This window comes from Myotis davidii, unplaced genomic scaffold, assembly GCF_000327345.1.
Source record: "Myotis davidii unplaced genomic scaffold, ASM32734v1 scaffold227, whole genome shotgun sequence".
Lineage (NCBI taxonomy): Eukaryota > Metazoa > Chordata > Mammalia > Chiroptera > Vespertilionidae > Myotis > Myotis davidii.
Window position 1 is genome coordinate 1,439,185 of NW_006298519.1, and position 15,779 is coordinate 1,454,963.

Here is a 15,779-nt window from a genome sequence, read left to right on the forward strand (position 1 = left end):
GATGTCAGGCCTTAAGACTCGGGCTGAAGGCACCACCGTCAGCTCTCCTCCCTCCTTTGAATTAGTGCCTGAGAAAACAGGTGGCCCTCCCCTGGATGGAGGGAGTCCTGACCTGGGGCCTGAGTAAAACAAAGGGGTGGAGGCAGGGAGGACTGGAGCTGCCGGACTTGGGGCTGAACGTCTCCTGCCTTCAGTCCCTGGATGTCAGGCCTTAAGACTCGGGCTGAAGGCACCACCGTCAGCTCTCCTCAGTCCCAGTTTGCAGATGGTGGATTGTGGATTCTACAATTTACTCAGCCTCGTAATCGTGTGAGCCAATTCCTCATAACAGATGGATGAGAGAAAACGAGAGACAGATATGAGAGAGAGGGAGGGAGAGAGAGGGGGCGCTCTGCTTCTGTGAAGAACCCTAATACCAAGTTCAACAAAGACCATCGAGACTCTTGCACCTCCCCCTCGGTAATCCTGACTCCCACTAACTAAACTGGGCAACCATTGGAGCCCCAACTGCCATTCACTGACCTCTGCTTGCTGCTCTGTCTGCTGACTAAGATGCAAAATCATAATCACCATCCCACCAACCTTATAATCTAAGAGAATAGACTGGCTCATCAATAACCAACTCTAATAAGATTAAGACATAACGTGTTGGCCATCTGGGCTTGGTCAGAGAGTAGATTCTTCTATCGCTTGTCCTTCATCAGCTTTCGAAGCCCAGCCCAGAGATGCCATATGCAGGGAAGGTCCTGTGAGAGCAGGGGGAGCCTCTGCCAGTGTGAGACTCAGAACCCCAACTTTACACCAACTGCTGGGCACGTGCCGACTCTCGCTGGGCACATGCTGGCTGCTGCACCAAGCGGCTCTCCGATGTAACCCCTGCTCCCCGAGGGCGGGTGTCTCAAGAACCAGGCTGGTGGGATGGGCTTTGCAACCGGCAGGGTGGGGGTCACGTCTCCAGCCTGGACCGGCTCGAGGGCCAAGCCCAGGGGTTCCTCCCTGGGACACACGCTGCCTTCCCTGCGACACTTCTATTTGAACACGGAATTGCTTCCCCAAACCAACTCTTTTTATATTTTTGTTTTGGCTGCCAGGAAACTCCAAGCCACACTGGAAGCTCAGCTACAGCCTCGTGGCCGAGCCGGGTCAAAGGGCTGCATTCCCCCTCCATGGGGGCCTGGCTTTTCACCAACGTCTTTTAATTTTTATTTATTGAGTTTGGAGAGAGGGGAATGAGGAAAGGGGGCGTATCAGGACCACACTTTAACCAACTGAGCTGCCCGGCCAGGGCTCCACTAACATTTTTAATTGCCTTAGCGCTGCCCCCTAATTTCCATTTGAAGAGTAGTCTGGTTCACATGTTTATCTGCAGTTTCTTTCACAAGGCATCTCAACTCCTTCATGCAATCAAATAGTGTATCTGTATGGAAGTAAGGGTATAGACCAGCAGTTCTCAACCTGTGGGTCGCGACCCCTTTGGGGGTCGAATGACCCTTTTACAGGGGTTGCCTAAGGCCATCGGAAAACACATATATAATTACATATTGTTTTTGTGATTAATCACTATGCTTTAATTATGTTCAATTTGTAACAATGAAATTGGGGGTCACCACAACATGAAGAACTGTATTAAAGGGTCGCAGCATCAGGGAGGTTGAGAACCACTGGTATAAGACTATAATCTAAAACAAAATGAAGTACTGTAATAAAAAGACTTGCTAAGATGTAAGAGAAGCAGTTAGTATAATCTAAAACAAAATGAAGCGCTGCAATAAAAGACTTGCTAAGATGTAAGAGAAGCAGTTAGTTTGCCAAAAGATCAAGGAAGGTTTCCTGGACACGGTGGGTGTGAAAGAAGCCTCAAGGAGAAGGGTTGTGGGCACAGACAGGAGGGAGGGCACCCCATCCGGGGGGACAGCACAGAGGAAGAGGCTGGGCTGTGACAATGCAGGGAGGTGACTGGCGGGCCGGACGTGCTGCAGGAAAATGGCGGGGGCAGCAAAGGGATTCGGGAATCAGGTCACGAGGGGTACAGAGGAAGCTGTTCTTGACCAGTCATGTTTATATCCATCTCGTTCCCCAGATGCCTTGAAGCATCTGTCTGAATCACTCATGGAAGTCTTAATCACAGGCCTCCTGGTCTTATCTACTTATTCTTATCTCCTTCTGTCAGGGCGGGTCGTTTCCTCTGTGACTCCTGTGAGTGACAAGTGCTCAGTGAATGCTGCTTGCATTAAGCCGGAGTCCCCAGCATGCAGGGTCTGAGTAACACGATGAGTAGTTTCAACCGTGTGTGTTTGAGGGCCAAGAAGAGGGGGTTTTAAGTTGCATAAAAGCTTTCATTCATGGTGACTGGAGCACAGTAAGTACTCTGTGAATGGACGAACGAATGAATGAACGAATGAAGAGAGAAATCAGTGAAGAGCTGAATGTGGCTACTCCTCCTCTCCGAGACTCATGATTACCACGAGTTCTTAAGCTCAAGGTGGACAGTTAGGGAAAAAAAAGTAGCATCTTTGAAAAACCCAACACTTCGGCATCCATTTTAGGGAATAAGAACAGAGAAAAAGAAAAATCTTTCAAAATAATGTAAGCGGCTAGCACCAGAGGGCCTGTTGCGTTCTGGTCAGCGTTTTGCAACTTTTGAGAAAAGTGGATGAAGACTGCGCCTTCCTCTTTGTCAGCCTCCTGGTTAGCACATCGCCCAGCACAGGTCAATCCCCACAAAGCAACAGTGGCCGACAGGGGCACCCGGGCAGGAGGGATGGCATCCGTGGCAGAGCTTCGTGAGCCACGCACTCACGCCCCTGAGAACACACTCATTCCCCGGTGCCCTGGGGACCTGCTGACTCTACACACACGGGCCTGTGCTCACAGCCCTGGGAGGCAGTCCTGCGGACACTGCGAGCCAGGGGCCAGCCTGGGACTCGAGCGCGCGGCCTTGGCTGCTGATAAGAACACAGCACCATGCACCCGGGCCTGGTATGGCGCTGACCCAATTGGTCCAAATGGAGCTCTGCACTGACACCAGTGACCGTTGGCAAGGTGCCCTCGGCGCTCAAGCTGTGTTCTGGTCCCGGGTCCCTGGGCATGCCTTGACCCATGGCCTTTACCAAACTGATTGTGCCCACCAGTGACTAAAACTACATCGTAAGGGAGAGACTTCAGGAAGACCAAGGTCCCTCCTACCAGATGGGGGATGATGATAATGATGACGATGATTACTTTGGAAGGTCAATGTGAGACTACTGCTTTCCATGCTTCCTTTGTGCCGCCCCCTCTTCTAAAAGTGACAGAACATGCCTTTATTAGGAATTATTAACACGTGTTAAAGTGAACTTTGCTTAGTGTCTTCTGTCCAGATTAGAGGTTCTCACAGTGTGTGATGTGTGAAACCCGCCCAGGAGCGTGTTAACAGGGCCCTCACCTCCCACCTGGAGGCAGAAAGTCTAGGAGCTCGATTCTTAAATCAAAGCCACCAGGAGTTCCTCATGGCAATGGCCGGAGCAGGCCTGGGGAACACCAGGAACCGTTTACTGGGCCAGGTCTCAGGCCCCTTGGATTAAGATCGATGTCACTGAAAGCCACTTTGAGGTACATCTGTGTCAGAAAGAGCCAACCCGTGAGATACAGACCTAGACATACAGATATGCACACCAGATAGAAAGACAGACCGATGACAGACAGATGGTATAGATCCATAGAGGCAGATGAGAGAGAGCTGATAGATGATAGATAGACAGATGATAGACATATGGTATAGACCAGCCATGGGCAAACTACGGCCCGCGGGCCAGATCCGGCCCGTTTGAAATGAATAAAACTAAAAAAAAAAAAAGACCGTACCCTTTTATGTAATGATGTTTACTTTGAATTTATATTAGTTCACACAAACACTCCATCCATGCTTTTGTTCTGGCCCTCCAGTCCAGTTTAAGAACCCATTGTGGCCCTCGAGTCAAAAAGTTTGCCCACGCCAGGTATAGACAAATCGATGACGCAGAGACAGACAGATTAAAAGTACAGCTGTGATTCACTGTCTAACTAGTACGCTTTGAGAGGGAGAGGCACAATCCAGCAAGTTTGCCAGGGCAACAGGCATAAGCCAGGGCCTCCCACAATGTCTGGTGGCCCCACCAATAAGGGCTTTCCTCGTGACTTCCCTGTAATCTTCCTATAACAAACCAAGGAACACATTTTTCTCTTGACTCAGAATGAATAGCTGGGCTTCCTCTTTCCCACATTAGTTTCCTTTTACCTTATGGATACTGAGGCATGAGTCCCCTCTGCACTGCCTGCTGACACCTTGGAGCCAAAGAGCACCCACTTTATAGCTCTGGAGTTAAGGACGGCATCACGAGCGGGGACACTGAGAAGTGAGGGAGCCAAGTAGAAGAATGCCCTCTGAGCACAGACAAGGCCCGGGCCTGTTTTGTGCCACCGTGTCTCCCGCCGCTCTCTGGCCAGCGCATCTCAGGACTGTTTGTAGCTCTGGGACATGAATGTCGGTATGCAGTTGCTTGATGGTACAAATACTTAGAAATAATGTTTTTTTCGAGCTCACTTTATGATGTGCACGCGTAGGTGTTAATCAAAGCATCTAACTAGCACCAACTACATACACCATTCAGAGCCAGGTCTGGAGAATTCTCTCTCTCTCTGCAGAGCACTCTATGCCCAAAATGTGCCTGAGGGAGGCCTGGATCCTGGAACGAGGGTGGAGGTGGGGGTGCAGGTGAGGGTGTAGGTGGGGGTGCAGATGCAGGTGGGGGTGCAGGTACAGATGCAGGTGGGCGTGCAGATGGAGGTGCAGGTGTATGTGCAGGTGCAGGTGGGGGTGTAGGTGCAAGTACAGCAGCTGACAGAGTGGCCTCAGGTCCTGCAACCTCAGGGCCACGTTGGGGAATGACCTGGATTGTGCAATGCAGCTGTGTGTGCGCGTGCACGCATGGTCATCTGTGTGTCTGTGTCTGAGCACAGATACATGAAGCTTGACCAATAACTGAAAGACACAACTTGCAAAATCAGCCACAATTAACTCTCTTACAAACACTATTAACTGAATAACTGCCCGCGCCGGCGTGAAGCAACCCCAGGCGGGAGCAGCTGAAAGAGGACTTGCCTCAGGAGCTGAAACCGGCCTTTACACAAACACTCTGAACCAATCTGCGCGCCAGCCCTCCGCCCGAGGCTGGACAGCATCCCCAGGCGCTGCATGCAGGCGGTGTCCGGAGCCCCGCCAGGGGCGGGCCACGAGTGGGGTCCGAGGTGTCCCCAGGAGAAAATGCTTACCCACACACGGCCTCTGGGGGAGTGTCTTCCTTTTCTTCTTCTTTTAAAAAAATATTTTTATTGATTTTAGAGAGTTTAGAGAGGGAGAGGGATACGTGACAGAAACATCAATGAGAGAGAAACAGGATTGACTGGCTGCCCCCTGCTTGCCCCCTACTGGGGGTCAAGCCTGCAACCTGGACAGGTACCCTGACCAGAAATCTAACCATGACTCTCTGGTTCATGGGTCAATTTTAGAGAGGGAGAGGGATACGTGATAGAAACATCAATGAGAGAAAAACATGATTGACTGGCTGGCCCCTGCCTGCCCCCTACTGGGGGTCAAGCCTGCAACCCCGTCATGTGCCCTGACCGGAACTAGAACCGTGACCTCCTGGTTCATGAATCGATGCTCAACCACTGAGTTCTGAGACGCCACACATGCAGGATGGGTCCCAGGGCCTGCTCATTTCTGTATTTCCCCCGTTCAAAAGGAGATGCCTCCTGGCCCAAGGCAGAGGGGCAGGTGACACATCTTGGGTGTGAACCTCAGCGGCCATGATCAAACCAAATACGTGGCATCTGTATGTCCACTGTGCATCCATCATCATCAAACCTGTTTGACCCCCGCCAAAGGCACACGTGTCCTACGAAAGTCTTACAAGGCGCTTCAAGGTCAGGATTGGCCACCAAGGATGATCCTTTCCACACCAACTGCATCAAATCGGCTTCCTAGTTTGCCGAGAGCCACCAGTGACAAGCCTGCAGAGAAACCGAGCCCACGAATCCAAGGCCAAGTGCTCTGCTCTCTCAACTCTCCTGTTTGGAAGGAGATAGAACCCCACTGGATGTGAGCTTCTGCAGAGTAAGGGGTGGGAGTCATACCACGGAGAGGACTTGAACCTGCCTGCTGTCACACTGCCCTGGATGGAGGGACAGCTCAGTTCACACAAGCATCACCCCTGTGTCTCTTTCAGGACCTACCACGGCCACAAAGAGTAGCCAGTGCATGCACCAGGAGGCCAGGCTTCCTCCATCACTCACTCTTCCCTCAGCAACATTCAGTGAGCACCTCCCACCTGTGGGCACTGCACTGACCCAGGAAACGGGCCTTCGTGGGGCTGATGCTCCCTGGAGGGAGGAAGGAAATAAGCAAACGCCCACCTCAGTGGGCTGTCCTGACAGATAGGAATGGATGCGCTAAAGGAAAATAGGGGAGGGGGACAGAGAGCCCCGGGGTGCAGTGGGAGTGACTGGATGGGCGTGACAGGAAGGGCCTCTCTGAGGAGGTGTTTGCACAGCCCCAGGAAGGACCGACTACCTGGAATCAAGGGTCTCCAGCTGAGCTGACAGCAAGTGCAAGCCGCCAGGCAGAACGGCAGGGTGACCAGATGGCTGGAATGAGTAATGGGAGGCGCCCAAAGGCTACTGTCAGGAGCTGAGATTTGATCCCACACCTAACGGGAGAGAATGAAGGATTCGGGCAGATCTGTTCAAATGCCAGCGTGGCCTCTACTGGGCTGTTTGCCCCTGGAAAGGTCAGTTGACCTCTCCGACCTTCCTTTTCTTTCCCTCCTGGGAAATGGGGATAAGATACCTGTTTCCCGGGACGACGTAACATGCCGTCTCCCCATCGCTAAGGAAACGCCCTGCGCAGAGCAAGGCCCACGGGCGGGGAGGGGGCGGACTCCAATGCTGCCACTCTCCTCATGATAGTTCTAGGTTTACTTCACCCGGTTCCTCCCAGGAGCTCTGAGTCCTCCATCCTATCACCTTTAGTTTCGCTAAATAAGTAAGTTCCTGGCATTTTCCTCAAACCCAGAGTCATGCTCTGGGCTGGGTTTGGAATGAACTCTGGGGGAAGACCTCTCTGGTTCTGGGATCTGTACAGCGGGCCAGTGAGAGCGGCCATTTAGATTCTACAGGCCAGCAGCCTACTGCTCCCCACTGATTATTTTCCCAGGGAAAGGAACAATTTTTTAAAAACCAGCAAGGCTACCACCTGTTAAAAATAGCACTTCATAAAAGAAAAGATCTTTAACACCACATAATCGCAGGGAAAGGGCAACTCCTACTTTTAGGTCACTTTCCATGGACATTCTCTCCCCGCCCCCACACCCCCACATACACACACACACACACACACACACACACACACACCAATAAACATTTCACTGTCTGTGCACAGACATCATATAGAGGATTAGGCTCCCATGTACAACCCCCGTTGTAGACGAGGGAAGGGGCGGACGCCACAGGCAGGAAGGACAGTTCAGGGATACCTGGGAAGGGCACCTGACCTGCTGGGACGATGACTCTGCGCTCGCTCGTGGTCATGTTCGGGGGCGGCAGGTGCTTCTCCTCCAGGTAGCTGCCGTAGCTCATGCCCACCTCCGGGCTGCCCACCATCTTCCCGCCTTTCACCACACTGCACTCATCGGGCGAGTTTCTGGTGGAGAAAGAGAAATTGCTCCATTATTGTGGCAACTGGCAACCACGCTGCCCTGGCCCTGCCCTGAGACAGAGGGAAGTGGGAAGGTGAGGTGGAGGTGCCTGGGGAGAAAGGAGGAGACGTGACCATGCAAATACAGGGCCCGCTGGGGACTGAAGGTGGGTCCCCCAAACTCCATATGTTGACGTCCTAATCCTCTATATGATGACATTTAAACATGGGGCCCTTCTTCCTTCTTTCCTTTTTAAAAAAATATATTGTTATTGATTTCAGAGAGGAAGGGAGATGGAAGAGAGAGAGAAACATCAATGATGAGAGATGTCCCCCAATCCGGGCATGTGCCCTGACCGGGAATTGAACCACCACCTCCTGGTTCATAGTTGATGCTCAACCACTGAGCCACGCCAGTCAGGTGGGCCCCCTAATTAAGTTTAGATGAAGATGCAAAGGTGAGGCCAACGTATTGGACTCGTGTGTCCTTATGAGAGAGGAGACCAGAGAGCTCGCTCTGCTCTGTAAGAAGCATTGTGGCCTGGGGCTTCCAGTCTCCAGCACCGGGAGGAATCATGTCTATTGTTTCAGCCCCTCTGAAGCACCCAGGCTCGGGCACAGCCAGGAGTGGGCATGTGGGAGCAAGGCTGCCACCTGGCTTCTATTTCTTCAGCAGCTCCTCCTGAGACCATCATGTCAAAACTCCATCTGCAACAACGGATTGGAAACACGTGCAGAAAACGGCGAACTGCCGTTAGTTTTCACTGCGTGACAGTAAACAGGCCGCGCAGACAGATGCTGGAGTGACGCCGGCGCCCTCCGCCAGGCTCAGCCTAGAACCAAGTTCCTCTTTTTCAAAACCTCAGAACACCATCCACGTGTGGAATGTCAAACTCCAATTTCACGCCCATCTTTAGTTATGGGACTTTGAACCTCACGATGTCCCCAGCTCGGGTGCCAGCAGGCAGGCTAGGAGGGCCGGGCGGGCACCCTGGGAGGCAGCCTTCTGGGACCCTGGGTGGGGGGCATGCAGCGAGCTGTGAGGATGCGGAGGGACTCAGCCGCTGGCCCCGGGGACAGTTCCCAGGGCTGTGTGAATAAGGACTGCCTGCCTTGCTGGAAAAAGAAAAACGGGAATTTTTGTGAGATTCAAAAGTTATAGGATTTGGTACAATCATATTAATAAGGAAAGTCCAAATAGAAAATCCAGCTTAACCAGGAAACAGAAAAATATGTCAGATCCTTCTGAGAGGTTCACCCACGGACGGTGAACCCAGGATCACTGCAGAGGCGTCTTCATACTCAGGTTATGTCTTCCCAGGTGGGTTTCTGGACACGGCCTCTCAACCTCAACCCTACACATGGTTTTTCATTTTCTCAGGACACCCTGAGGCTCCACTGGATTTTAGACTTCCTCCCCGCGTCCAAGGCCTGAGGGTGTGGGTGTCCTCCACACTTTGTTACTGGGGGATGTGCGGGATGTGCAGCCACCCCGCATGGACCTGACCTTCATGTCTGAGAAGGTCATAGCCAGCCAAGGCAGGTGGGCCCTCTCTGGGTGGCACGGGGCTGCGGTGGGATGCAGAAGGTCGTTCCAGACACAAAGGCCATCGCGGGGGCGTGGCCAGGAGGGACACAGAGAATCCCCTCGGCATCTGGGGACTTTGAAAATTCAAGTTTGTTCCCAGCCCCACCTGCTCGTGTGCCTGGTGCTGATGGGGGGAGCTTGGGCCGGCTCTGAGCGAGGAGCAGTTGATGTCTGTGGATGGAGGCTGCAGTCGGGGCCACCCAGGCCTGAGGCTGGACCATGGGCTTGGAAACACCCCGCCCAGCTCCGCGGCATCCTCGCAGCTGTACTAACATGAAGGAACTTTAAAAATAATAACGGTCTGCGTTCCCATGGCGAGGACCCGCGGAGTTTCCAGCGCTGCCTACACATGCATTATTTCCTCTTGATGCAGTTTTTCCTGGCTTCCCACGTTTATCTCCGCAAGACCCATCCTAATATCAAAACACGGAGTGTCTTCGCTTGAGCCCTGGCTTCCTATCCCTTCGGAAAATTCCATCCGCTGAGCGGAGGGTATGTTTGGGTCTACTTGTCTCAAGGAGAGAGAGCTACAGGAAACTGGTTTCTCAGGGAAAAGACTAGATGCGACTCAGGTGGGGTGCCTACCTCAGTGACAACCCTCATGTCCAGGCTGAGGCTGTTCCAAGTCCTTCATGCACTCGGACATCCAGGCCATCGTTTAAACAATATTTTTATTGATTTCAGAGAGGAAGGAAGAGGGAGAGAGAGGGATAGAAACATCAATGATGAGAGAGAATCATTGATCGGCTGTCTCCTGCCCGCCCCCTACTGGGGATCGAGCCTGCAACCCGGGCCTGTGCCCTGACTGGGAATCGAACCGTGACCTCCTGGTTCATAGGTCAATGCTCAAGCCCTGAGCCACACCAGCTGGACCGTGCCATTTTTATTGAATGCCTGCTGTATCCCAGGCACCCTAAGTTCTTTCTTCTCCAACAAAGCAGTTACCTACCTAATCAGTGAAAGGTCAAAGAGATGTGTAGAGTCACAGAAATAGGAGACTTGGGGGTTTTGGACCCTTCAGACCAATGCTTTCATTTTCTTCTAATTCTAACAGTTTCACCTCCGGTATCTGAGGACACGTGCTCTGGGCATGGGTCACAGTAGTTTTCCCACGGCTTTAAAACAGAACCCCCGTCGAATCCAGAGGCGATAAGCCCTTAACTCGCACTGTCCAGCGCTTTCCAAAACCGTGTGCAAGTATTTAAAGTCGGGGCAGTTTTAGCGAAGTTCGTTTGTTTTCGTGCTCTAACCACAAGACATAATTCATCGCCCGAAGCTTCCCCATGCCCGCTGCCGTGGTGGAACAGGCCACCGGAGCCTCATGTCAACAGCCGCGCCTTCAGGACAGTGAAAGCACAGTCCCCTCCCCACTGTGTCTTGTTTTAGCTTCCGAGGAAGAGAGAATGGAGCTATGCTTCTGGCCATTTCAAATAGCTGTTGTAATAAATCTACGGGAACTCCAACCACAGGGCGGGGAGAGGGTCGCCCGTGGGGCCGCCTGCTGGACTCAAGGTCGACATCGGCGACAGGGGCCCAAGGCGTCCTAGTCTCAGTGTTTAGTCATTTCCTCCTTTTTTGACTCTTGGAAGTTTCAACAGCAAAAGAGTGGCGTCTGTCGTGCGGGCCCTGTTCTGAGAGGGTAGCCGTGGGCCTGGTGTGGTGGGGGCAGCTCAGCCCCTGTCCGGAGGTGTGGACCGGAGAGAGGGGCTCGCTCCAGGTCTCAGAGCCAGGGAGACGCAGAGCCAGGCTAGAGGTTGGGCAGCCTGAACTCACTGTCACTGCCTGGCCCCTGCCTGCACCAAGGAAAGGTGGGATGCTGCCCTTAAAAGGTAAAGGAGCCGGCCAGTGTGGCTCAGCGGTTGAGCTTTGACCTATGAACCAGGAGGTCGCGGTTCGATTCCCAGTCAGGGCACATGTCCAGGTTGCAGTCTCGATCCCCAGTAAGGGGCGTGCAGGAGGCAGCTGATCAATGATTCTCTCTCATCATTGATGTTCTCTCTCTCTCTCTCTCTCCCCTCTCCCTTTTTTGCTGAAATCAATAAAAATATATATTTTTAAAAGGTAAAGACGATTGTAATTTCAGAAAGGCATTGAGAACTCCCTGACCCACGTGTCACTGGGCTTCAGCACTGCAGTGCACTTGCCACTCCTATTCCAGGATGCCATCCCCGGGGACTGCTCCTCCCCCCGCACGGCAGATGGCAGACACACCCACGAGGTGTGTACACAGACATAAGAAACAGAGGCAATTCCTAGAGAAGCATATTTTCCAGGGATGTCCATCCGGCACGGCTTTAACAAAATGAAACCTGAACATGACTCCGAGAACTGGAATTACACACTTAAAAGCCTCCATCACTGCGTTTTCATCCCTTTGCCCAGGTGTGGGGGGAAGGGATCCACACTGCGGGAGGCCGGCCTCTTTGCCGACTGCCCTGTACACGGCCATCGCGCATTCTGATGCGAGTCACGGGGGGACTTCCCACCACAGCCCGGGGTTCCGCCTGCACCGGGCCCTGCCTGAAGGGAGGGCCACGCGTTCTCCACTCTGACATGACAAGGGTTTGCACATTCCACGCATTGCTCTGGAAATGCACCCGGCAAAGAGCATTCCTTTACGTCCTGGATTCTTAGTATTCACGTAAGTGCTTTCCAGCAGCGGCTGTGAACATGCCAACGCAAGTCATTAGCTGCTCGCTGAATGGATACTCACTGGCGAATGTGAAGTGCCTCTGTCTTACTGTTTGGGGCATAAATGTCTTTACTGCAAATATGCACAGTTAAGGTATTTCTCCCAGACTCTTCAGAGCACACCAAAGTTACTATGCAAATCAGAACCACAGTGAGCCATCACCTCACACCTGTCGGGAGGGCTGCCATGCTAGGGATGCTCCAAACCCCTTTCATGTAATATTTACATGAGAATAAATAGGTGGGTAAAGCACTTAAAATGCTGCCTTGCACCCACGATAAACGCTATGGGTTAGCTGTTCTTATCCTTTCCGTCAACATGCCGCCATGAGGTCAGTAGCTGCAGCAGGGGTGTTACAGGTGAAGCCCAGGTCACATGACCAGCAATGGAGGCGCTGGATTGGAACCTAGACCACGGGGGCCCTCAGTCCGAGTACTTGACCCCACACTATAGGATCCACCTGGGAAGGCCATGCGAGTGGCCTCTTTCCCAGACATAAAACACGACCGAATGGCCCCTCAGAAGCCTCGGTGCAGGCTTCACTCCTGAGCGTTTTCCACGGGGCATCCTGGGAGGGGCCCTGCAGGCAGCCGTGGGGAAGGCAGATGTGAACTCGACAGGGAGGCGCACTGTTTACTTGGACACACAGGTGAATTGTGGTAAGTCCGGCTCCAAAGACGCTGGCCACTTCAATGCACAGCTGAAGTCATCACTCCTTCCCAGCCCTTCCCCAGGGGCCCGGCGTGGGGTGCACTCTGCAGAGGACAGGCCAACACTCCTGAGTGGGAGGGGGACTCAGAGAAGCTCCCTGGCTGAGAGGCAGAGGGGGACGGAGTCCACTCAGATCCCGGGCCTGCGCACAGAGCGAACTGAGGACCAGGGCACAGGGCAGAGGCTGGGCCACCGGAACGCAGTCAGTGTATGTCTGTAAGATCACCTGGGACGCAGCCCAAGACAAAGGCTCCCTTTAGCTGTTTCCATACGTAATGCCTTTTCTGAGGGAGGGGTGGCCTCGGGGGCAGGGGATAATGAGCCTGTAAAAATGTACCGAGAAATTAAAATAAGGGCTTTGGTTGTTGAAAAGCGAAATGAACTTGGCATCTGACCTTGGTTTTCAGAGTCTACGGAGAGCAGGCGGTCCATCACGGAAAGAGCCCACAGCGAAGGGCGCAGGCGTGGTCGTGAGCCTGACAGGGATGGGGCCTGGCCTGGCGCTGTCGTCTGTGCCCCATGAATGGACCTCATTTATCCAAGAACGTCTCCTAAGGCAGCCCCGAGCCACGACCTCAGGCTCGCCGGCCACAGGAAGTCTGCGATTCCCCCTCAGTCCAGAACAGTTAGTGGAGGCTCGGGCCTTACAGAGAGTCCAGCATGGAATTGAGGAAATCAGTGGCCCTCCTTCCGGTGGGCAGGCACCGCTCATCCTCGAAAACCTACCCATCCTCCGAGACCCGCCTCCTCCCTTTTCCGAATTCCTCCTGCCCCTGGAGACAGCCCCTCGGCCTCGCTCTCCACATGCTGGTGGGGGGTCCCGGGCTTCACTGCAGAGTGATCTTCCCAAATACAAACCCACCAGCCCCAGGCAGCCCAGCCCTTCCGTGACCCCAGGCGCCGACGGATAGATGCACACTCCCCAGATCCTCCTCGGCATCTGGCCCCGGGCCTTCTCTAGTCATTATTCATTTAACAAATGTTACAGAGTGGCCCAGCCGGTTTGGCTCAGTGGATAGAGCGTCAGCCCGCGGACCGAAGGGTCCCGGGTTCAAATCCAGTCAAGGGCATGTACTTTGGTTGCAGGACCAAATCCCTGGCCTTGGTTGAGGCACATGCGGGAGACAATCAATGTGTCTCTCTCACATCCATGTTTCTCTCTGTCTCTCCCCCTCCTTTCCACTCTCTCTAAAAATCAATGGAAAAATATCCTCGGGTGAGAATTAATGAGAGAGAGAGAGCGAGAGAGAGAGTCAGTCAGTCTGCCAGGCACTGTCCCAGATGCTGGGGATACCTGAGTGTCCCTATTGTCATGGTGGCTGTGATTGTGTGGCTAAAGCCCCTCTCCTGACTCCCTTCTCTGCCCCAAACACCCCAATCCACGTCACCCGACTCTTATATGGGTACGCAAGCCCCTGCTGCGTCCCATGCAGTCTCCAGCTCCTCACTGCTGATTAGAATGCCACTGTCCTCACGAATGTCCTTTCGCTTATTGGGTGGTCTCATGTGATGAGCTCCTGGGGGACCACAGGAGGTTTCCCTGGCAGCTCCACCCTGCGAGCCCAGGACGTCAGTTCCAGGGAAGGGCTCACCGGGACGCGGGCAGCAGGCACCCCAGGCCCGGCTCATGCCTCAACACCAAATTCCCTTTGCTTCCCAGCTGGTGTGCATCAGTGGTCGACCCAGGAACCAGGAGGTCGCTGGTTTGATTCTGGTCAGGGCACAGGCCCGGTTGCAGACTCGATCCCCAGTGTGGGGCGTGCAGGAGGCAGCCGATCAATGATTCTCTCTCCTCACTGATGTTTCTCTCTCTCTCCCTCTCCCTTCCTCTCTGAAATCAATAAAAAAATATTTTTAAATATTCCTTCACACGTGGTTTTCTTCCTAAGAACCCTGAGTGCCCACACTCAGCCCTAAGCGACTGAACAAACGCCTAATCGAGGTTTGGAGCAGGAATTGAGGTAAGTCACCACAAAAGGTGTGTTCAGGCCTGAGACAAGGAGGGGGTTGTCTGGAGGGCTCCGGGGTCCTTGGTGGGTCTGTTTTATTTCTGAATCAGAGGCGATGGAAAAGCTGCTTCAGCCCGCGGCCGGGCAGCGGGTGGAGCGCAGTGATTCATGGACAGCCCGGCTCGGGCTGACACTGGGGCTCTGTCTTCACAGCCCAGCACTGCCCTCACCCTCATAAACACCCCCTGCACCTGGCATCGCAGCCTCTTCCCACCAGCCCGCTGCTCCCCCCCCCTCCCTTCTCCCAGAAAGCTGAAGACGAAATTAATTAAAAAGTCACCACAACCCACAGGGAGCTCTTTGTCCCCCCGAGGCATCGAGTGTCCCTGGGAGAGTCTCATTGTTTAAGGACACATTTACCCATTTCTCTTCACAGCTGAAGATGGGGATGAGCAGGACCCTCCGGCAGTTAGGCCGTGAAACCTGGGGGTCAGTGCATCCTTTGGGGGGCCATCACTTGAAAATGAAATGCTCACAGGACAAGGTATCAACAGATGGTTACACGACAGAGATGGGACGCGACATCTTTTCTGTTCTGTGAGGTTTTTTGTTTGTTTGTTTTGCTGGAAACACTTCCATTTCTCAAGAGGAAAGACTTAAGCCCAACCATCATGGTGCTTCGGGTTTTTACCTCCATCACCGGCTATGGAAATTCTGGCTAACCCACACCATTTCCCTCTGAGGCTAAAAGGTGCCCAAGCAGTGGCCCAGTGCCCGCTGCCTATGCCCACAGGGACCCTGTGGGGTTCCCCGGAGCCTGGGCCCTCTCCTCCCACAGGCGGTGCCATCATCTGACTTCTGAGCGATGGCAAAGGCCGAGGGCCGGGAGCCTGCCTCCCTTCCTCGCGTTTCCCAGCCGGACACGCTGCACCTCAACCTCATATAAAACCACCCGTTTGCGGGTCCCCAGCACGGGGCCACCCACAGCTGGGAAGGTGGCCAGGCCTGAGTGGGAAACTGTCCCAGCCAACCCGACCGCCCCCGGGGCGGGAAGGAGCAAATGCGGTCTCGATTGTGACTCTCCCTGCCCTACAGTGGTGTGTGTGTGTGGGTGGGGCGGGGGGGGGG

The 15,779-nt window shown here is 53.6% G+C and overlaps 1 protein-coding gene across 4 annotated transcripts in view; it reads right to left on the reverse strand.

Annotated features, from left to right (window-relative positions):
- The window catches only part of ERG (v-ets avian erythroblastosis virus E26 oncogene homolog), a 163,073-nt gene that overhangs the window by 31,278 nt on the left and 116,016 nt on the right, over positions 1–15,779 (reverse strand). For all 4 annotated transcript variants that reach the window (XM_015570722.1, XM_015570721.1, XM_006774142.2 and 1 more), the window contains exon 3: positions 7,569–7,717. In XM_015570722.1, the coding sequence (XP_015426208.1) occupies positions 7,569–7,717 (149 nt within the window). The remainder of the gene's footprint in view (positions 1–7,568; positions 7,718–15,779) is intronic.